The 23,770-nt window shown below is 39.0% G+C and overlaps 1 protein-coding gene and 2 long non-coding RNA genes across 8 annotated transcripts in view; 1 reads left to right on the top strand and 2 right to left on the bottom strand.

The window, feature by feature from the left end:
• Positions 1–23,770, top strand: part of LOC128080789 (uncharacterized) — a 335,835-nt gene that overhangs the window by 291,343 nt on the left and 20,722 nt on the right. Inside the window, exon 11 of one of the 3 annotated variants that reach the window (XR_008206888.1) lies at positions 9,163–9,278. The exons of the other annotated variants lie outside the window; for them this stretch is intronic. This is a non-coding gene — a long non-coding RNA (uncharacterized LOC128080789). Of the gene's footprint in view, positions 1–9,162; positions 9,279–23,770 lie in introns of those variants that run through there. 3 annotated transcript variants of the gene reach the window in all.
• LOC128080803 (uncharacterized) lies at positions 1,770–11,503 on the bottom strand. Its single transcript, XR_008206894.1, has 5 exons — positions 11,420–11,503; positions 9,114–9,614; positions 5,053–5,433; positions 4,538–4,679; positions 1,770–2,680 (listed from the first exon to the last, which is right to left on the bottom strand). It is a non-coding gene; the product is annotated as an uncharacterized LOC128080803 (long non-coding RNA).
• The window catches only part of LRFN2 (leucine rich repeat and fibronectin type III domain containing 2), a 202,782-nt gene continuing 194,423 nt past the window's right edge, over positions 15,412–23,770 (bottom strand). For all 4 annotated transcript variants that reach the window (XM_052683234.1, XM_052683223.1, XM_052683215.1 and 1 more), the window contains one exon: positions 15,412–18,080. In XM_052683234.1, coding sequence (XP_052539194.1) covers positions 17,162–18,080 — 919 coding nt within the window. In that variant the 3' untranslated portion in view covers positions 15,412–17,161. The remainder of the gene's footprint in view (positions 18,081–23,770) is intronic.

The raw sequence follows: 23,770 nt of genomic DNA on the forward strand, positions 1-23,770 counted from the left end.
CATTTCCAGGAGTATTCTAAGAATTTGGCTGGAATATGACAACAGAATTGTCTCCATGTTCTATCAGGTAATGCACTTAACTCGTATTGCAGTAGTGTGCAGGAAAACCTGTGTAGTACCACCACTGGAGCCCATATAGAAATAAAATAAGACAATGTCTGCCACACGAATCATAAAATCTGAATATCATAGTTAAAGTATTTGCCTGCACAGCTTTGCAGTGGCGTAATTATATTACATACAGAAAAGCTCGATGTGTGGACCAGCCAAAACACATTAAATATATTGTTTCTATTAAGCTTTGCAGCATAAACAAACTAAATAGCACGGCAACTTGTCTGCCAAAAGATGCTATGTGGCTGACAAAAGGGCATATAGAACTAGAGCTTTTCAAAAAAAGGCATTTTTTTTTTATGTCAATGATGTTGAAAAAAAAAGTTTGATTAGCTATACAGATGTTTTTATTAATAATGGGTAGGAAGGGAATTTCTTCTATGAAAATTAGATACTGAAAAAAATACCATTCCTTTCCAACTGAGGTGCTGCGTAAAACTGTTCTTTAATTTATGCTTAGTTCTTGAATTGTATTCCATTTCACAAAAAAAAAAGAAAAAGAAAACTATATGTTCTATTTCTGAAAAGAAGATAAAATGCTCTGTTTTGACAGTTCTGCAATATTTTCCTAAAAAATTGTGTAAAAAAAGCTCAAACAGAATGGCCTGCTTATATAATTTATTTTATTTTATTGATCAGTATTTTCTGAAAAGAAATGTCAAAAAAGTTCTTCTTGTTCTAGTCAATATAATATCTCCAAGAGTACACCTAGAATAATTTCACTGTCTGTAGTTGCTTGTAATTTTCACTCTCGTAAAAGAGGCCAATATCATGTTGCTTGAAATTTCCTTGAAGCTGTGCCTGTCACTTAACCTTGCTGGTATTACAATGATATGTTTTCACTGATAAATGTTTCTTTTTGTCCAGAATGTGATAAGAGAAGGCATTTTTCCTTCTTTCTCACTAGTTTTCCCATTCTCCTCTTTTTAATTTTCATTTGTTCCAACCTTACTCCATTCTCTTCCATTCCATTTCCCCTTCCTTTGCTCCTATTCATTTTTAAATAATTGAACTGTGAGTGGTGTCATGGTTTCATGCACAAGAGGAAAAGGCAGTTGGGGGAAGGCCCCTTTCACCCTTCCATTCCCCTGTTAGAGGACAGCTTGTTGCATGATGTCATGACATGGAATACTGATAAAACCAAGGCAGGTGGAAATACCATGGAAAAGTGCTTTCACTTCTGTATATTATTTGAAGAAGTAGGTGTGAGACTTGTCTTCACTTGAGAATGTATTTTTATAAAATATGAGTTCAGCATGTCTGTGTAAAATGTATCTTACTTGATCTTTCCCTTACGCATTCCATTGTGTTTCGTTCACTGAAGTGGGCATCTTTAACACAGAACTAGCAGCTGTTTTGAATAGGAGAAGGGGAGACTACCTCCACCAAAGGGGAATTTTATAGGCATGGAAATCGTGAGCACACCTACTGCTACCAGCTGCCCTCTCAGACTTGGCTGATGGTGGTTAAGCATAGCTGGGATCAGGACAGCATCTAATAGGGCAGTTTGTGGGCAGAAATACAGCAGAACAAAAAGTACAGGTCCTGAAACTGTCTTAATAATAGGCTGGTTCTACAGTTTTTATTTTTTGTTGCATACTTGCAAGACAAGCACCTAGAGAAGAAGGAAATGGGTATTTGTGTTCTTTAGAGATGTGATGATCTCAGATTTCCCTGTTCCCCTTGCATACCTTTTCACTCCACAGAGTGATTGTGAATCCAGTGCTATTTGTATGGATTGTATTTTTCCTGCCTGTGACTTTCTTTGCCTGCAGAGAATCTCACATGGAGCCTTTGCTGCCTGCTCTGTCTTGTTTTGTTCTGTACAGAGGCTATCAAAACAAAGACCCGCTGAAGTGCCATATCTCACTTACAGGGTTGTGTTCTTTTATCTAGCATTAGAAGCTCTGGTTGTTAACTACCTTCCCTTGCATGTGAGAAAGGCAGCCCTTGCCTCTAAGCCTTATTTCACATGGGATAAACCTGTGTTGCACAAACAGACAGAAGGGATTTGCCCACGCTGTGCCTTTAATCCCGTCTAATTCAGAGCAGATGGCTCTGAGAGCTGTGCAGGAGACAACCCGCAGCTTGAGCCTGTTCATCCCCACACTGGGACAGCACGTCTTCAGTGGGGTATTCCCAGCTACCCACGCAGGAGCCTGATCTTCAATGTCCCCCACTTATAGGAGGCCAGAGTGTCTTTTCACTGGACTGCCTCATTATTTGTAAACTTCTTGGTTAACCTTAAACCTTCCTCTGTCTTCTAAAATCCTGTGACCTCATTGTGGAGGAAGAATGTGATCCAGTTAGTGGTTTCACAATGAGTGAGTCTTCACTGAGGTGAGGAGATGCAGGTGCAGCCTGTGACAGTTGGCTGATAGTCAGTGAATTGACAGCAAGGAATGATGGGCTGGTTTACTGTCCTCCTCTTTCAGAATTGGGTTAAATATACCTTTGGAAAATATGCAGCGATGGGCTTCTCTACCAGCACTGAGAAGGACTGATTGTCCTAGAGGGCTTCTTGTGTTTTCAGAGTCCTGTAGATGGATCTCAGCTCTGCCAGATGCTGTAAAAGACAAAGGCAACAGGCTGTAGCTAGCTGGGCTTTATTCTGAGGGAGGGAGGATGTGGTGGTGTCCTTATGGTTGATAAGGATGAACAATATCAAGTTTCCAAAATTTGTGAGCTCCACTTTCTTCAATCTAATCACAAGATGTTGTGATACTAAGATGATAAAGTCAGCACTTGAATTACCTTCAGATTTTCAAATTTAGTTGTTTTTTTTTTTTTTGCCTCAGCCAGGAGAGGTAAGAACTTTTTTTTTTTTTTTTTTTTAAATGGAAGCTGACAATCTGTTATATCAATATAAGCATAGGACCTTTATAAAAGACAGCAAATACAGCAAACTCATGATGTGAATTACTGACATTGAACCCATTTCTTGCCCTGAAGCTTGTTGAGTGACAACCCAGCAAGAGGAGCTGAAGAGGCTATCATTATTTACCCAAATGAAATGAATTATGCTTTTACTGAATCTTTTTTAGCTAGACATCAGCCCTAATAATGTAGTGAATTCTGCTTGCATACTTATACAATTCTTATCAATCTGATATCTGAGTAGCCTGTAAAACTAAAGAATTTCAAGGTGACCACCCATTTGTCTTAATTAAGTACCCTCTCCTTTCCATGAAGAGCAGACTATTCTGTTTTACATATGATTCTGCACTTCTTAGTCTGTCACTCATGGGATGACCGCCTTCAAAGAGATAACATTTGAACCTGAGATCAGGCTGGTTTGTCATTTTGATTATTAGTTGTTCAGAGCAAAATCAGACATTATACATAATTTAAGATTGTTTATGATTTCTGTCTAGGATGACAACAACATCTTTTGCTCCAACAGAATAATAATGTCAACAGCAGTCAAAGACTACTGTATAGGAACAGTATAGGTTGTTTAGGGTCTTCTATATGAAAAATGAAAAATGAGTCCAGGAGACACTCTTTAAAGCGTTACAGAGGGACTACATGGATCATCTACTGGATTTGAAAAGTGAAATCAATATTCTGGATACTTTTGTAAATCTTATTTATTTGTCTTCAGTTAGGAGGCATAGATAGCTCTGTAAACATCCTATTTATCCTGACAAGATTATAACCACAATGTTAAGTAAGAAAACCATGTGAATAACATGATTTCAGAGTCCCTCTTGTTAGCATGGGCTTCTTGATTCATGAACCAGATCTTGCTTTTCAGGATAATATAAATATACTGGATTCAGTACTATGTAACCATAGTATAGCATTAATCTAAAGGACTGGGGATAGTTCTCCAGGTAATCAGATATTCTGGGCAAAAAAAAAAGTTCCGTATTTCTGCACAAATGGAAGCTGTAAATTTATATCCTCTACCACTAGCATATTGCAGTTCTGGCCACCAAACTTCTTTAGCTTTCCTCAATTAGCTAATCTAACTAAACTAACTAAACTTGTGATGTTATGGACTGAAGCAGGAAAATTAACTGCATCTTCTGCCCCCTCTATCAGGTTCCCTTCTGTATAGGGATATATTTAAATAAAACTGCATTCAACTGTTGTCCTAGAAATGGCAAAGGAAGTCTAAACAATAAAAAAATTAAAATTCCCCCGAGACTCAGCAAATACACATTCCTCCTCTTAGGGAGACAACCCCCAGAGCTCCACTATAAAATAATCTACAAGATATTGTGCTGGACAAGTCTATTTTGTTTCTCTTGATATCAAGATCAAAGTTGGGAGTACAATTCTTTGTACATTTTAATACATAAATCCCTTCTGCTTCAGAGGCATCCACTTAAAAGAGTGGTAATATATATGTGAAAGTGAACATCTATTTAAAAGATGAAATTTCCCAAAAAGCAATCATAATGAAGAGCAGAATAACCTCTTGAAAGGTGAATCTGAGGGAGATCTTCAACTTGGCAGTTAAAGACTCAAATTCCCATGCACCAGTTTGGGATGAACTTAAAAAGACCCAGCTCTGGTCACGTGCTCATTGCTCTTGACTTTCACTCTTCTGCTGCAAACTAAGGAAGAGAAGAAAGTCATGAAAAATCCACGTGAACCAAACTTGATGCACAATCAGACCTGTAACTGATGCCTCTGTAAAATGTTCTCAAAGCTAAAAAGTACATAACCAATGGTAGATTCTTCATGGTTTCATAGGAGAAGAGTTATTATACAGCATTTGCCTTAAAACACAGCCCTCATTCTTATGGCACCTGGTCAATGAAACGCTGCAAAAACTTCACTCCTTTTTTGCTGAAAACAGCAGAACTCTCTCCTCCATCCCTTCAACATCTTGGCTGTGCCCTGGAGGTAGCTGCTGACTACAGGTTTGCAGCAGCTGCAGATAGAGAAATGAAGGGGAAGAGAAAAAAAAAAAAAAAAGCTGCTTACCTTTAGAAGGCCTCAGGTAAGCAGACCTCTCCAGTAAGATACCCTTGCCTCCACTGCCAACCCTTAAGTGAGGCCTGGGATGGGGTGGATCCTGGCTCCACCCCTTCTGGTCACTCAGGTACATTGCACACACCTGAGCTCCCCTGGGTTGGCCCTGCCTTGCCATCAGGTGCTCAATCACTGGTTCAAGCCGTGACTTAGCATTTCCTTTGCAGTCAGTAATTTCATTATTAGGTACCTGAGATCAGATTATGGATTTGGGATTAATTGGCAGAAGTTTCAATGAGATTTTACCCATATATACTGAGAAGTTTCTCTGATGTCTCTGGTGTTTCTTCACTATATTTTAAGAGGATTCTACCCTTGAGAAGGCCATATGGTCTAAAAAAAATAAGAAAATAGGAGTGAGGTAAAACTTGAATACAGTCTAGTTCAGATGTTTTTATAAAGTCTTGTAGACTTCTCTCCACAAACCATTAGGTCCTAATTGCCTCACTAATGTTATTTTATATAGTAACTGCAGTTCCTAACTCCTGATATTATGGCACCCAATGGGATGAAAGTAGGCACTTAGCTTTACCGTGCACTGTACTGTAACCTTTTCAGTCCCTGATTATTATTCTGTCAACGCACACTTGTTCATTATTACTTAAAGGTGTTGTCCCTTGCACCAGGATGACACACTGCTGTGTAAATTAGAGCCATAACTAACCTGTTTCAGTGCTGAAGCAAACGCCTTTCCTCTGACAAGCTATGAATTAAGAGCTTCTCTTGTCCCTGTGGAAGGAGCCTTTCTCCTTCGTTCCTAATAAGGACAATGCTGAGATGGATTTAAAAGGTTCTTTTCTGTGAAAAGAGTTGATCTGTGATAATCTCCTATAATCTGAAGTCTAGGAGCAAACTCAGCACTAGCCCTGGATTGTAAATCCACTTTCTTACTCTCTCTTTTTTTTTTTTTTTTTAAATTTCAAAAGTCTTTTAAATATTGTCCCTTTCTCTTCTACAAGGGACATTTATTAAGGAAGTGCCTTTCCAATTAAGATTCAAATTACATTAATTATTATTAATCTCAGTTCCAGTAATTGCATTCCTTCTTCATAGCCCTTTTGGAAGTTCTATGCTGTTAGGCTACAAACTGCATGTTTGCAATATATGCTATCCTCACAGTTGATTTTCTTTCCCTATGCATGCAGCAGATGTTGTGCAGTTCAGGAAGCATCATTATTTTCATTTTAACTGACCATTAAAGCTCTTAGAATTACATTTTCCAAGTAAATCATTCAATGAACTTGATTTGTTCTGTTCTTGTTTTGTTTTCATTCATGAATTACTTCTGAACTACCCTAATTTTAGCAAATATTTGTCTAATTTGCACATAGTTTTGGAGGAAAAGATGTTATTCTAGGATTTATGCTTATATTGCTAATTTCAGCTATTACATTCACCATGTAGCCATTTGTGATAGATCAAATGTTATTGTGTTATTACTGCTACTCCCTTGCTGGATGGGAATAACTTTTTATGTGGCCAAGTAATGAAGACATGATGAACAGCAAATAATGAATGGAGAGTACTTGTACTCATGTGGGAGTTCTGTATGCTAATAAAGGCAGTGGTAAAAGGACCATTCCCCCCATAATCATATGAATGAAAAATAAGTGACATGAACATACATTAATTGGAGACAACATAGGATGGGCAAGTCATGCTGGAACCAAACACGTTATGAGTCTGGCTGGGTTTTCACCATTGCAGGTGGTAAAGAGAGCTTGATTTCCTCATCATCTACTTTTCAACAAGTGAAAAGTATCAGGGATAAAAATAGTTAAAAACAGACTTCTACCAACACAGGAAAAGACTATACCCCAACTGTTTTGGGGAAGTCTACTCAACAAATCTTGTTGAGTGTGCTAAAGATGACAGGATGACAGAAAAGGAGACAAAAATGTGAACCTAAGGAAGCACTGTTGCAACCTGTAAAGCTGCTGCAATCTATATAGGTCTCTAGCATTGATTATATTACTTGGGAGGTTATGAGGCTGGCTAAGGTCAGAAAAATGCAGCTATCTCTGTTCAGCACATTTGGGGCTGAAATTTTGTGCAGAAAGCACATATTAATATTTCTGCGAAGGGTTATTTCATATTTAGCTTTAATAAATAGAACCATAGAATTGCTTGAGTTGGAAAGGAGCTTTGAAAGTCATCTGGTGTAACTTCTCTGCAATGAAAGGGACACATACAGCTAGATCACGTTGCTCAAAGCCCAGTCCAACCTGGCCTTGAATGTCTCCAGGGGTGAGGGATATCCACTACCTTTCTGGGTAACCTGTTCCAGTTCTTGACTTATTGTCATAAACTTTCTTTTTTTTTTTAATATCCAATATAAATCTCTTCTTCTTTAGTTTGAAAACACTTCCTCGTGTCCAATCACAGCATACCCAGCTAAACAGTCTGTCCCATTCTTTCTTATAGCCTCCCTTTAGATATTGAAAGGCTGCTCTCAGGTCTCCCTGGAGCCGCCTTCTCTCCAGGCAGAAAAGCCTCACAACTCTCCTCTTTGCCTCGTAGGGGAGATATTTCCTCCTATTTCCTCCCTTGGATCATTTTTGTAGCCCTCCTCTAAAAGCACTTCAAAAGTTATCCCATTGCAAATTGTAGATTTTTCTTGGTGCATTCTGGAGAGGATTTGGCCAAACAGGATTTCATGCCAAACAAGAAGTACAGTTGTTTGTAATCACCACAAGTAATATGGATAAGGGGAACACTTCACACTGCTTTGTATTTACAGAAATGAATTTATGTATACATATATGAACTGTATATATAATGATTAGCTCATTAGAACTAGTCTCAAAAATAGCCAAAAGAGTATGGGAACCTCTCCTGACTAAAATGAGATCCAGGTCACCTGTCCTAGAGATTAATTGTGAAGCTCATCACTAGGTGTAATCCATATTAATGCCATATGCAATTTAACCATAGTGTCATTAACAGTAAATCTAACATACCTGACATAGTAATACCTTTCAGCTGTTTGAAATCTAGGTCACCAATTTGATGTTCCCAATGGAGAACAAAAAAGGCTATAGCTTGTTTTCTATATGAAGCAATAACAAAACAATGGGTCAGTGTTTTCACTGTTTTTTTTATTTTTTTCTCTTCTAAAACTGTCCAGAAAGAGCCATTGCTGAACTAATCAAGAGTGAAGAGCTAGCAAGGCCCTAAGTATTGAAATGCATTCATCCCATCTCTTGGAAGAGCTTGGGTCCTCAGTTTGTGAACAATGAAGGAGCTCCATTCAGCTAATTATTTTATTTTTTTTTTTTTTAAAGCTAATTATTTGTTAATTATCAGCCAATTGTCAGTTGGGCTTAGGTGTATAGCAAATAAAAAAGTATCCTCTCTCCTGAAATCAAGTGATAAATTAGTGAAGAAGGGGAATGGAAGAGGTAAGGAATGTGGTTCTGATTCCCAGAAGGCCAAATGTAGATTGCAGAAGCAGGGTCCTCCAGCTTCTGTAAATTACTCTTATCAAGGAAGGATAAGTTCCTCAATCCCATTCAACCTTATGCTTGGTGGTCTTTCCTGGAGGAAGTCCAGCTGAGGTGGCTCTGACCCGCAGACTCCAGCCAGCCTTTAGCTGCCAGCAGCACACTGATCTGGGTGCCCAGCAGGTTGCAGACAGCTGTAGCCCAGGAGCTGCAGCCAAAGCTGCCTTGCTCTCATCTGTATTCATGACTTCTAACCAATGCTAACCATTAGCCAACACTCAGCATATCGCAGACAGTTACATTTCAATCATTTGAATCTGTGTAGTCATTTTGGATCTGTTTGTGTAGCAGCCCAACCAAATAGCAAGCTGAGGCTCTCTGGCAGCTGTTGAAAGCATTTGTACTAACGACTCCCAGACAGACCGCATTTTTGTGTGCCTACTGAGCTTTGCACTGGCCTTGCAACCCAGCTGTAAAGATCCACAATCCCATTGAGCTTTCTTTGACAGAAATCTGTCATCTTATATCCTCTATTAACAAGAAGACAGTCTTCTAGGGACAGCAGCTTACCTGGACAGAATCAGTACTATACTGAGTGTTTTCTGTGTGTCTTCTCCAGATATCACTATAAAATCTGGCACAGTGCAATGAAGTATCCTGGAAGATGAAATTGTTCTTCTATTCAAATTTTGCATTATATCCAGAGCAGTATTTGAATGGAAGAGAAAATGGTTGGTCTTTTGTTTCTCAAAATCAAATGAGAAAGGTACTTCTTGAGGTGATGGTGGTTTCTGTTGGTTTCTCTTGTTTCTTTGTTTTTAATTTGTTTCTGTTTTACAGCACATTTTCTGCTTTGATATAGTTGCTACTGATTCTGTTGTTGCTGTATATTTGGTCTCCAGTGAAATATTAAGACAGACAGGAGGTGCACTTTGGCCTTCTTGCAGATGAGGACTTCTGCCATCATCTCCACAAACACACATCTGTGCATTTCCACTCCCCTACAATGCCCTCCCAGTTGACAAGAGATTTTTCTCAAAGTCAGGTTTGACAGGCTCAGAGGCAGAAGCTCTGAAACAAGAAGAGCAATTCAAAAATCACTTTTGTTCCAGTTTTGATTGTCAGGGTATGAATTTCAGAAGTTCTTTGCTTCCTTATGGAGATTAGGATAAAGGCTTAGTCTCTCAGGCTCTGAGGCAAAGATTTAGGGAGTTTTCCTGAAGTGACCAGTGCCAAATTCTATCACAGGATACTCAAATAGAGAAATCTATTACACTAGTGAGGTATAATGTGTTCTTACATGACCATGTCTCCTGTTCATGCTGTGATCTGTGCAGTGGTCCCTTTCTGGAAATCCCACTTCATCTAGGCCAGCCTTTGTGTATGACACCTATTCCAGCAGTGACCAGCATGCATCTGTCTGCTGCAATAACATCTGGGTCATGTCAGCCCACTGACTGCCATTTTATATCAGATATGTGGGCCTAGTTATTTGAAGTTTCACATCTCTGAGTCATGTTCAAAGCAAGCAAGATTAACACATCCTCTCTCTGGATTTGTTTCATCCTCATTACCATAGGATAAAAAGTAGATGTTTCACAGCATGCAGCCTTGCCTATGTCTTATCAAATGCTATATTTCATACCAATGTACCAATAACATTGGCAAAGACAGCCAACATCCTTGAAACAACAGAGTCTATTTTTTAAATCTGTGCAGACAAGTATCTTGTGATTAACAGCTTGTTATTAAAATATTTCTGAATTGTTAATTGCTGAGAAGAGGATAGGAGTATTAACACTTTAAAAATAAATTAGTTCCATTGAAAGAAACTTGAGATGTATCATGAGAGGCATCCATTCAATTTATCATTGCTTGACAAATATTATTGGCAAACATGGCAGTATAACATTGTTAGAATTGTCTGGCACATTCCCTTGGAGCTCTGTCAAACTTTTATTTGGAAAATTTCAGCCAAAATGATTCTGCTGATTGTAAGAGAAAAAGAAGGGGGGGAAAAAAAAAAAAAAAAGTTCCTTTTTCTTATATTAAAAACCAAAACCAGAGACAGCGAGCATAAGATGCTTTATGAATTGTTTTTGTGGTGTTTGTGCTTTGAAGTTCAACCTAGATAATTTGCAAGTGGTGGGACATTCTCTTAGATGCGCCTTGTGTTATTCTTCAAGAACATTACAGAGACCTGCTCTAGCCAAAAGCCTGCAGAAAACATGCACCACAAAGACCTCATTAAATTTGTTAGTAAAAATTCATGGAGATTATGCATTCTTCATCTCCTCACAGCTCCTGCATGTGTTTTCAGTACACATGTATCACCCTTGTAACAGAGCAACTGAACTGCCTACAGTTAAGAGCTATGGGTTTCCCCTGCCCATAGTAGCTTGATACTACAATAGCACTGGAGCTGAGGGCTTACCTCTCATGTGTGCTCTACATGGACAACTACTACCAGGAACCATAGAAGGAGTGGGGGAAAAAAAAAAAAAAAGGATATGGCAGTAGAAAAAGAGATTAGACTAAAACCAAGAATGTGATAAAACTCTAGGTAGTAAAAATTAGATGCACTCTCTGGGTTTGTGAGACTAAGAAGCTTCAAGCAATAAAGATGAGGAGTACTTAAACTTGTTTGGAAAGACTAAATGAGCCCTATGTCTTTGGTGGCATTATCAGTGATGATGGTTTTTTTTTGTTGTTTTTTTTTTTTTGTTTGTTTGTTTTTTTTGTTGTTTTTTTTTTCCTCTCTCTCTCCTTCCCCTCTGTACAGTAAATGAATATATAGATGCTATAACTATGAAATAAACCAAAGAGTTTAGCAAAGCAGATACTAATAACAAAAAGAGAATAGATAGAAAGCTTACCTGCATCCTGGGCTTACTGCAGAACTCCAGAGGAGGGATCTCCAGATGAGATCCTTTCCCACTGATAGTCAGCTCTTAAATGGGTCTAAGAGAGGTGGAGCCAGGCTCCACCCCTTCCGGCAGTACAGGTGAATTGCCTTCACCTGTGCTCCTGTGGCTGACTCATTGCTTGCCACAGGTGATCAATCAGAAGTTCAGGCTATGATTCAGCAGTTCCCATACATTCTCCCATCAAAATTGTGGAAATTTTTTTAAAATCAGTGTTACAAAGGCTGACCATTCAGTACATTCCAGGTGTAATGTGAATCTTGTGGGCAAGTGTGCAGGAAGTCTCTACTCCTAAGGTTAAATGTACTTTTGCACAAATCCTCATCTGCTGCAGGTCTTGTCCTTCCCTGCAGATTGTCTGATGCCTGTTTCTGTACTGGCACGGCCAGGGGCTGACTCCTATTTTACTGATCTACACAGCATCAAGAACAAACTGTGATGACCAACCCTGCAATCTGACAAGTAATTAATGGAGCACTCCTCTTGTGTTTGCAGACTGAAGTTCATGGATTGTAAATCCAGAATGCACTTTCTCCTAGTGGAGGGTGTGGAATATCACTGTTTCTGTGTTCAGGCTCCTTTTATGACTGAGTTTAACATCTGATGCAGCTGACTGATCCTCCCAAAATCCAAGCCAGCCAACAAAAGAATCAGTTTGTCAGCATAACCAGGAACAGTACAAAACAGTTGCTGCCTATGTCTCCCTGCAAAACAAAAATTCTCACTTTTTATAGCATGTGTTGGAAGAATTGGGTGAATAAGTGCCCTAACATAGGAGACTCTGCTGCAGTCACATGAAACCCCTCACCTTAAGTTCTTTTGAAGCACTGAACTCCACCAGCTGGGATGAGATGTAAATTATCAGTTAATTTTCCTAAAATAGGAGGCTTTTGGTCTCTTTTTCAAGTCATTAGTATTTCATTAAAAGAAAAAAAAAAAAGAAATTCCATCATTACCAAACAGGAAAATCTGTGTATAACTAACCATAAAGTTAAAGAGCAAAACATAGACATGTGTGCTTGTGTTTACATAAACATGTATGCATGAATACAAATGCAAAAACATGCTGTTATATCTATATCTCTCTATATATTTATATCTGTGGCATTTGCCATCTGTTAGCAGTGTAATACTGGAAATAAGCATCTGGCACTGTTTCATATAGTAGGGCCTTTTGACAGCTGATGCTAGGGAATGCTGTACCTTTGGGGATTACCAAATAATTAATTAGGAGTAGGTAAACATACTGGAGAACACAAAATTCCTATACTGAAAGCAAGAATGTCAAGGTACTCTTAGATTTATTTTTCATCTGGCGTACAGCCTAACATCAGATTTAATGCTTTTTGGCAGGATGCCCTGACTGTGTTTAGGGCAGTTTTTGTTAAAAGTGAACCATAAAATATGTTAATAATGTTACTTGTTAATTTTGCATCTACATTATTATTACAACTCCACAATTGCCCAGGTAGTTAACTGTAAACACTGAAAACAGTGCAGAGAGAATCATTGAGTTTATTTCTCTGGAAATAAACTGCAAGAAGATGTGTGCTGCATGAACCATATGGTATGCTATGTGTTACCCATGGGTTAATGGTTACAGAGCGCTGGAAACAGATGTGACATTTGAGCTATTCAAAGGCTAAAACGTTTTCTTCCTTATCAGATGGAATTATTCATTGGCTTACAGGTTCAAAAGTGTTTAAATCACTGCTGCATTTACTGCACTTATTCAGACACCTCCAAGGGATCTTTTTGGTCATATGTCTTTGCAACCCTTTGCTGGGTGTAGTGTGTGAATGAAACAAGCTGTCTCTTGGAACGCTATTTCCTTCTGTTTCCAGAGCAAATCAATCTTATAGTGTGGGATTTGAACAGCTTTAGCTAAGGGAAAGGTACAACCTTTCAATCTTATATCATGTAAAGCCAGTATACTTTTCATTGCTTTGTTGTTATGCATTGATTTTTGAATGAATTAATCAAAACTGTAGCCAGGAATTGGGTGGAGATTGGAAAAATAGATCATCTTCCCCAAAGGGGAAGGGAAAAGCGTATCAGTTGCTGTCCTGTAGAGCTGGCAGTCAGAAAAGACATCTGAAACAAGGAATACTGTCCAAGTCATGAAATTTGTAAGGAGGACACAAATAATATGGTCTGCTTTGCTACAATTCCTTATGTACACAGACAGACACATACACACACATAGATTTCATGCTCAAATTGACCATTTGGTTCCTAACAAATGCCATGTCACGTGCACTCCATCTCATCATGTTTCAGAAATTTCCGTTTTGTCATCTTTTTTACTAGGATGATATTTTCACTATGATACAGGAAGCTCAGCTTCTCAACCAGGTATGGAAAACATGTATTGCGCTCAGAAAATGAGTATGTGTATATATATAATTTTAGTAGCGACTGATGTGTAGTTGCCCTCAGAAATGGAGCAAGAAATATCTCTACCACGCAACAGCAATATAGAGAAATAATCAAATCCAGAGATGCTGAATGAGATGCACCTGTGGAAACAGAGGCAAATATACCAGCAGAAAGAGCTTGATAAGAATGTGAGGGGGAGGAACTTGGGGGTCACAGTCCTGCACTAGCAATTAGGGCACGGTTACAGGATGTAATCAAAAAGCATTGTTTTTGGCAGTGCTGAAACACTCAGAGTTGTACAGGGGAAGCTGCAGGCTAATTTGAGAGGACTTGATGGCTGTGAGAGCAGGGCCATGGCTGGTTACACATGGACATTGTTACCCTATCAGATGCTTCAGCACTGGCGCCATCACGCCAGGTTGGTTCCAACCTTCTCCCAGGGCTGTTCACTTGCTCATTTGTTGTGTGGCTCCCTGCCTCATGAACAACTTCTTTGGTCGTGTTCGTCCCAAATGTTGTGAGTACCAAAGGCAACAATTGTTGGGCATTCATTTCATTTTGCTCACAGTGTGCAAATATGCTGATATGGATCAAGCCTCATCCATTAAAACTAAATGAATTGAAATCATGATTAACAGTAATAAATACAGCTGTTAGATTGTGCACTTTATTACCTGGGTTCTTTGGCAGCTATCCATTATTTTAAAGCAGCATCTGTTGACATACTGTAATCCTATGTGAGAAAGTGAAATAGATGCTTTGCTTTTTAATAAAGAGTGTAAGATACTGCTTTTGAAAATTCATGACTGCATATGCTACTAATCCTGATGATGAACTCAACAGCTAAATTAAAAACAACCCAAACATCATGCCCAAAGGGAAGCAGCATCATGATAAACTGTAGTTGAACCGCACCACAGCGTAATAAGGAAAAGAAAAATCAATACATGAACCTCTTTAATGTAAATGTCGTTAATAGGAAGCTGCCATCTGGACAGTTGGATAATGTAGATTCTGGCAATAGAGGTGCCATTCCTCTTGGAAAGCACAAGAAAATCAGACTTTGAAAGATGTTGCAAACAAAGTTTTACTGAATCTCTTTTGAATATATTAAAGTTGGCTATGAGAAAAAGCTTGCAAAGCCATCAAAAAGGTTTCCTCTTACTTCTTCATGTTTTGGATCAGGGCAGAGATCACTGTTCTCTATATTAGTGATATAAATGTGTACAAATGTGACCACAGGGAAAAAAAAAAAAAAGGTGAGATGCCTTTTTAAAAGATCTTTTCTCTAAAAAGGAGATTGTATTCCAAAAGAGTCTGTATTATGGGATTCCTACTTTATATATGTAAAACCCTGAAGGCAAAGATAGTTTACAGGAGAGAGAAAGCAAACATATTTTTAAGACCTTTTTTTAAATGATCACCGCTCCTTGTTTAGGTTTCATAGAAGACCGCAGAACAGCAAATAAATGAAAAGCAGGTACTTTTCCCCAAGAATATTTTTACTGTACATTTTGTAGCAAAAAAAAAAAAAAAAAGAAAAAGAAAAAGAAAAAAATATTCCGATCACAGGGATGTCATTTCTAAAACTCCAAGTAGGAAACATGACAAATACAAGATCAAGTACACAGCCATGTCACAATATATCTCTGCACCTTTAAAAAAAATATACATAGAGTTTTTTTCATGTGTTATTTGCTCTGTGCCCTGACCCTTTCCCCACATCTTTTACAAAATCATAGGAACTATGTGCAATTTCAGAATGGTTCCCAGCAGCTGATCATTGGCAGCCAACAAATTAATAAACAAAGACAGTTGCAGTAGCCACCAGAATGCTGGAAATCACAGTCTAGTCACCGAGGACAATAAAGTCACCGACGGCAATGGACCATGGGCATTTCCAAAACCACAGAAATGCTCCCCAACAAGGAATCTGAGAATCAGTTTACAAGCACTGAAAAGCTTATGTTCTTAGTTAACAAATAGGTTAGGGTGAGGGACAGGGGTGCTTGGGTACATAGGAAAGGCTGTTTGTGTGCAGGGGACACATGGGAGACTCCTTGTCCTGACACTCAAATTTAACTCTTTTTATGTGGCTAATTGGGAACATATCCAATCCCCTGAAACACATAAAAACTTACATTTCATGTGATGCTAGTGGTACAGTCAAGCTGTGTCATGGAGACTGTAGAAGGAGCTTTTGTCACATTAGGGTGGAAAACTGTGTTCTCTTTGTCAGCTGAGTAGAGAGTGACAATGTGACCTTTGCCAGAAGCAACTGGCATTCATAATGTAGACTGTTTATGGGAGACACTTTGGTTTTCCCTTTCTTTTTCCTTTACTATGAAGTCTTGATAACAACTTTTTGCATCTTTGTTAGCAAAACCCCCAGAGATACCAATAGTTGCTACAATCTGCCTTAAGCCCTGACAAGCAGAGAATATGAAGAAGATAGAAGAGGAGGACTTTTTAAAAACTTATCAGGCCCTGGATTTTAATTTTTCTAGGACATGAAGTGGTAGTATCAGAGGTGGGTTATACAGAACTTCAGAAATTTGACCTTTTTACAGATCCTCCTTTCCATCCAGGGGATTTACTGGGAGACTGAAAACTAAACAAAAAATGGAAAACATGGAAACAGACTTTCTGCTGGGAAAGAAAAAACAGAAACCATCAAAACAAAACAGCCCAGAAGCACTCACAAGGCAAAACAAAACAAAAAATCAGCAAATCCCAAACCAAAAGCCCACTCAACAGGTATTGTTATTTTCCCAGATGTCACAGTTAACGCTACAAGATAAACAATTTGCTTTAATCTGTCCCTGCAGATGCCCTGCCTGTGCATCTGAGAAAGTCATTCGCAATAATAACCAGATGCATCCTAGCACCAGTCTTACATCCACAGAAGTGCATTTCTGTGGATAAAAGAGTTGCTCTTATATAAAAAAAGAAAATCTTTAAAGTTAAATTTATGCTCTTAAGCCCCTTTTCATCCTCTGTTTAATCTTGTTTGACAGTTCACCAAGAATGTGAAAAACTTTTGGAAAGCAATGATAAATACAACAGTAAATTTCTTGAAACATTCACACGTTTCAGCTGGGGACCAACAGGAACGGTACCATATGTGCCTATTCACATTGCAAGACCTTCTTTCTCTTTCAGCATCCCAATTACTTATTTATTTACCTATCTGTTTTGCCAGTACAACTGAAAACATTTCCTCCCCTCTCTTTCCAAATGCAGCAGCAGCATGCTACTGCAGCAAACCACAATATATAACACATGAGTAGAGAAGATGGGGGGAGACTTTGATATTTACACTGTGCTTTCCATTACCCACTCTGAACTCCCGTAAGTCCCTTTTGCCCCTGTTAGGTCATTGTCATCGTACTGTAAAAGCATGCCATTCACCGAGAGGCTCCTCTTTGTCCAAATGTTCGTTATCTTTTTTGGGTAGGTACAACACTGAGATGTAGCAAAGTCCCCCATGTCAAAAGAATGGCTACGTTTAGTTTTGCCCTCCAGAGGTAACATGAGGAGGCTGCGAAATTTGGACTCCGGCTGGCCCAGCAGTGGTTCTTTGTCTGAATGGCGGGCCGCCGTGGAAGTTCTGGAGTCTGTCGTCTCCTCCTTTTTCTGACATTTCAGTTCCAGGGAGGCAAAAGCTCCCATTAGACGGTCAATGTTGTGTTTTGACCTCGAGGGGGGCCTCCACTTACTGGACAATGTGCCCTGTTCACTTTGGAGGCTATAGTTATCACAGTCACGGCTATTCATAGAGCTGGAAGAAGAGGAGATGCTGCTTCTCACAGACCCAGAGTTAAACTCCATAAGTTCGTTTCTCACCACCACTTTGGGGTTGACTTGGGGCAGGACTCCATTTTGAACCGGTTGTGCTCCATTTGTCTGTGAGTAGACGTTGCTGACGTTGGACATCTTCCCTTGGGAGTTGTTGCAGACCTTGTAGCGGACCATCAGTATTACAATGAACACCAACAGAGTTGCCACAATGATGCCCCCAATGATCAGAATCATGGTCCCACCCAGGAAATGGCTGTGCATCGACTGGCACTGAGGGTAGTCTTCTTTGGTGAAGAATTGGGCGCACCCTACAATATTGGTGGCAGTAAGAGTAGTGGCGGTGTCATCCCACATTGCCAGAACACAGAGGTCATAGCCTGTTCCAGAAACAAGGTTGTTTACGACAAATGCTTTGTTTGTAGCAGGAATCATCCTTTAAGAAGAAAAAAAAAAAAAAAAGAAGATAAAAAATATGTTAATGAGGAAAATGAGGAAACAAGAGAACAGTCATGGGAACAGTGTGTGAACTGGCAGGAAGGACTCAGAGCCATAAAATTCAAACAAGCACTCAAACTTCCTGGTTCTTGTGGGTCCAACAACCCAGTATTCAGGAATACAGAAGTTTTGAAGGCCAACTCTCAAATGTACAACAAAGGGAGTAAGGAAAACCAAAGCAAAGCAGTCTGCTCCTTTTCTCTCCTTTCTTGTACTGATCTTAAATACATTTAAACCTGAACAAATAATTCAGAATAAAAGTACATGCCTACCAAGAGCGGTTCTTTCTGAGTGTGCAAATGACCATTGCATTTCCTAAGTCTGAACCTGGCAGTCATGACAGCACTTCGTGCGTGCCTGAACGTGTACTGTATAACTCTGGTAGGTTGCTTACCTTGTGAAGACAAGAGGCTACATTTAGTTTTAGCGTTCCTTGAGAATGCAGGGCAGGCAGCCTCTCCTGCTTCAGAGAAAAAGAAATATTGGCATTCTCAGTGGCTGAGAAAAAAAGCAGAGGTGCCCCTTGCCTTTTTTTTCTCTTTACTGCTACATAATTACAGGCTCGAGAGAGAGAAAATAGCTGAAATTAGAAACAATCTATTCTGACTTAGAGATGCAGATCTTTAGCACAGGCAACAATGTGCAACACAGAGCAAGCTGGCATGAGTGTAACTGGGAAGGTAAGGCATGGCCATAGGAAAAAGGCATACTCCTGGAAGTGCCAGGATTTCCTAGCCTCAAACAACATTCACAGATAGCACACATTACAACACTCCAGGGACCTCTCAGTGCAGTGGGAGGGAACACACCTGCACAGAGAAGCAGCATCAGGGCACTACAAAGGTGAATATCTGATCTCTGCATCTGTGCATTCCTGCACTTAGACTTACTTAGACTGCACTTAAAATCACACCCGCCTGGCCACAGGCAATGTTCTATTTCAATTTTAAAAAGCAAACACAGAAACAAACAAAAAAATTCTGCAGGTAAAAGTAATATTGATGAGAAAAACTTGGAGGATAAACCTGGCAGATTTACTCAATGTTATATTTGAGATCCCTGACACATTTATCATCATAATAGAGATGTTCTGCTCAAACACGGATGAACTATTCAGTATGAGATGAGAGGACATAAAGCAGCCCTCTTGGAAACTGCTGGGAACTATAGCTAAAATGACTACTAATAGCCACAGTGGCTGGTCTCAAGTCATTTCTAATTGTCCTCCTCTCTGTGTGGCTCTGACAACAACACACAGCTGGCACAACAGCATGGGGGCCACGCCTGCACACTACTGAATTGTTCAAGGAACAGTTTTGTACCATCTTCATAACTAAAATCCACAGACCACAGCACTTATTGTTCCCGTGTGTTACTCTATTTTTCCCTTCTACCAGTTGTTATTATAGTTCACCATAGTATTATCAGGCCTGGGAATAAGTGTAACAATAGGACACCTATTTCATCTATTTCTATCTGGCACATATTCTCACATTTTCCAGATGATCTGCAAGTGGAGACATACTGAAAATCTTCATGGAAGGTCTGCTGCTGATGATTATAATGCCTCTGCATTTATTGTCAATGCAGACCCTGCAACCAGCTCTTTTCTTCATCTGTCCCAGGTCCCACAAACTCAGAAACTCTCCTACAGGGGGATGTCATCTGTCTCACACTTCGCTCTGCTCCACTCTTATTTGTCTTCCATAGATTTCATAGTCCCAATCCTGCTAAGGGAATGTCATATACACAAATCAAGGATGATACACAGAATAAAAGAATCAAGCTTCAATTACAAGATCTTCAAGCTCATGAGCAGTTTCACCAGTTGCTTCATCTCTCCTGTATTACTGTGCTATAGTCCACTTTCCACTCTGTCAGCTACATGCTTACAAAAAATCTGCAGGGCATAAGGCCTTCAGAAATTGTTTCATTATGAAAGATCACTGCAAAGAAAAATAGCACTGTTAGCAGAAAGAATAGACAGCCCTGTAAAACTGAGTCTCAGTCTTGGATCATAACTCACAAGAAAGTTATAGCACCATCTGCTAGAGTGCTTCCTTTTGCTTTACACTGATTAAACACAGATCTTTTTATTCTCTCTGAGCAAACGGCAAACAACTGAGTTTACATAGCATATACACTTGCACATATCTTACACGAATAGAAGTATAGTATTTCAGCTTAACACTCCATGCTAATTTATACAGAATGAATACTAGTAACCTTAATCATTTACAACTTGTTTTCTTCATATCTGATTACATGCAAGCTTTCAAGGAAATGTAGCTACTTGGAACATTTCAAAGGGTGGCAGTGGGTGATAGTGGCCATGATGGAGCCAGTCCATGTGAAAAAAGAGCAACAGTGAGGCCAAAACCAGGCCTAAAACATGGATAGGTTAGTTGCCTTGAAACTTGTCATAAAAGCTCATCTTAGTCTTTGAAAGAAATGGAGTCATTTCTAAGCTCAGTCAGTCCTGGGAGCTACGGCTGTGATAATATTGCTACTAATAATAGCTTTATAAAAGAACATAGTTGTAATCCCAGTTATGGAAAAAGCAATCAACTCTCCATGTACATCTAAAATGAAGATTTCTGGATGTTTCTGTAAATAAACTTTAAATGTTCTTGTAAAATGTTCAAATTAACAGTATTGCATGAGAACAGCTGAGCATAGGAGTAGGCACCAAATTTAAGTCTACGAAGAGTTAAGTAATTAATCTCAGTTTTCAAGCTTGTAGGGAAGGTCTCATGTTCATGAAGCTGCCAAATTGAGAAAGTATTTCGATATTCCTTGTGTGCCTTACCTAGGCCTTCTCAGTCAGCTTGCCTAGACAGCTTTGATAGATGACATGTCTTAATGTTTCCCACACCTCAAATACACAGGGACACATTTTCACCCTGGGATACCAATGACCATTCGATTGTCCAAGGCAGCATAGCTGCAAGATGTCACTTCAGTATATGCTTTGCTGCATGACAAGGGTATTCTCTTTGTGGCTGCTATACACATCCAGCACTGTTAGTCACGGATCATCATGCTCAATAGTCAGCAGCGGCCACAAAAACAAAAGGGCTCTTTAAATCTGCGGGCCAGGCAGAGCTGCTGAAAGGCTTTGCTCAGTCAACTCAGGGCAACTAAACACAGAAAGATGGTTTCAGGTATTCTATTGCCTGGGTCTCCAGAGGACATTTTAAAAAAAACAGCTTTATATCTTGAGGCAATGAGCTTGATATTGTCCACCACCTTTGCGGGACAGTGCAATCTTGCAGAGCTACTTCTTAGTGGGAGTACTTAGTGGGAGTAAAGATCTAACTTAGATATTAGCCTTTCTTTAGGGAAAAAAAAAAAACAAAAAAAACTGCTGAGTAACTGCAAGAGAAAATCTACTAGAAAAACACCTGCTTAATTTTAAACTAATCCTAAGTTTTGATAGGTGTACAGTTTAAGAAGCCCAAGAATACTGAGGCCTGGGAAAGCAGTGTCCTCAACTATGTTAACAGAATATGCGTAGGGAGATAAGAGTTCCCAGGAAAGGATCTAAAACCAACAAGCTTTGGATAGAGAATCCACTTAACAAACGGCATTTAAAATCTAAGTGAAAGAAGAAGAAATTTGGGAATATTTTCAAATTTTTATTTTCTCCTTATGAAATTTCACTGTTTATAAGACAGTAATTTCAGTTTTTCTCCTCCAGTTTACTTTCTTTGTGGTGGGAACAGCAGGTAAATGTGTTCCACATTAGCACTTTAATTTGTTATCTGTCTTTTAAGGTATATTCTGAATCATACCAGTGAAGATTAAAAATCCTCTTGTAAGAACTTGGTTCCAATCTCTCAGAAAACCTTGCCTGTAAGGAATGAAACAAGCAAGGAGGTCTTACAGTTGACCTTCATAAGGAACAAAAAGCCCTATTCTCTCACCTTTTGCCACAGTATTGTCACTTATTGGAAGAGGAGGGGAGATATGGCCAGCACTGGGGCATGGCATTTGTGTGAAATGGACTATCAACAGATACATGCACCCATGTGTTATGAAGAGTTAGGAAGGTTAGAGGAATGTTTTTGAACCTTTTACAAATTCATAGAGACTTAATGTCTCACTCTCTGAAAGCACAAAATTGATACCATGACAAAAAAAGCACAGTGGTACCACTTTCTTTGCATTCAACCTTATTTTATACCTTTGCTAAAAAGTCCTTATTGCGTCCTTAAAACAAATTTATAATTACTCTCTGTACTGTGTGGTGTTATTAAGAAAATCCAAAAATAAATGACTTAGAAATGCAGGAGAAAAAGAGTTGCTGCAAACTTCATACATAATCCCAGATCTGAGCGAGCACTGAAGCTTGCAGGCAGTGAACTGGTCTGAGAATTTAAGAGATCTGCATTTTATGCTCTACTTTATCACTTACATTGATATCAGGCTCTACTTTATCAGAAACTTTCAGCTCCTGAGAAACCATTTTGCTGTACTGTAAATCTCTTCATTTATAAAATGGGGATAATGCCAGCAATCTACTTTCAAAAGAAGCCTGTAGTGTATGGAAGGAAATTAGCAGATATTATGATTACACTGTAATACACAAATGGATTCTTTTCTTCTTTGTAGCACTGGGGATTAGCAGTGAACTGCTGGTTAATACTGTGGCTATGCAAAACAGAGAAAGTAGAGAAAAAGATAGATTAGGCTAATTGGCTAGGCAATTCCATTCCTTTTCTCCATCCATGAAAGGTGTGATACCATCTAGTTTTAGCCTGAAACTGCTTTAGTCACAGACCTTGCAGAGAGAAGTCAAGGTAGCTCCTTTGAGGAGGCATTTGCAACTCCCAAGACTCAGTTTTATGCTGACCTGCTAGACTACACTGCTTTTCTTGAACTCCTGTTTTTGTATTGTCCTGGGCTTTTCATTATCTACACTGCAATACAACTAATCCTTTTTGTTTTAACTGAATAGTTGGCATTTGAAACGGAATGTCATGTGAATTTGCTTAGAAACGTATTTGCTGCGCCTTTGCTGCTTTACACAACCTCTTCCTGCATGATTTTACCTCTGCAAGTCATGCCATGCTGATATGAAATGTGTCCCAGGACAGATACCTTAGGAATGGTTCATGTTTCTGCTGGCACATTCTATTTGCCTTCAGAGTAGCTCCAGAAAGCTGCACATTCAGAATGATTTTTGGAATATTTTAACTCCCAAGCAATGCTGTAAAAATCATTCCAGCAATCATATAAAGACTTTGTCAGCATACATGAGGAATGTTTCTATGAACTCATTAATTTGCCAAGATAAATGTGACCCCATACACTAATTATGAAGTAATTACAGTGTTTAACATTGTCACCATGCTCTGTAAGCAAGTAATGAAGAAGAAAGTAGGCAGAGGGAGAAAGGTGGTAAGGTGAAATAGCTTTGGTCCTGTAAAATCTTTCCCTAGTTAACTTTTTGTACTTAAAGTTCCTTGAACATAGAGTTGAATTTTCGTAATAAGTGCAAAATGCTGCTTTGATTACTCTAAGAACAAGAAATTGATCCAGAAGAGGTTAATATTGGAATCTGACTAATTTTCATTAGCGAAGATCTTTCAGCAAAACAAAAACCATCAGAAAAATAGTGAGGTG

This window comes from Tympanuchus pallidicinctus, unplaced genomic scaffold (assembly GCF_026119805.1).
Source record: "Tympanuchus pallidicinctus isolate F22 unplaced genomic scaffold, pur_lepc_1.0 scaffold1, whole genome shotgun sequence".
In the NCBI taxonomy this organism is placed as follows: domain Eukaryota; kingdom Metazoa; phylum Chordata; class Aves; order Galliformes; family Phasianidae; genus Tympanuchus; species Tympanuchus pallidicinctus.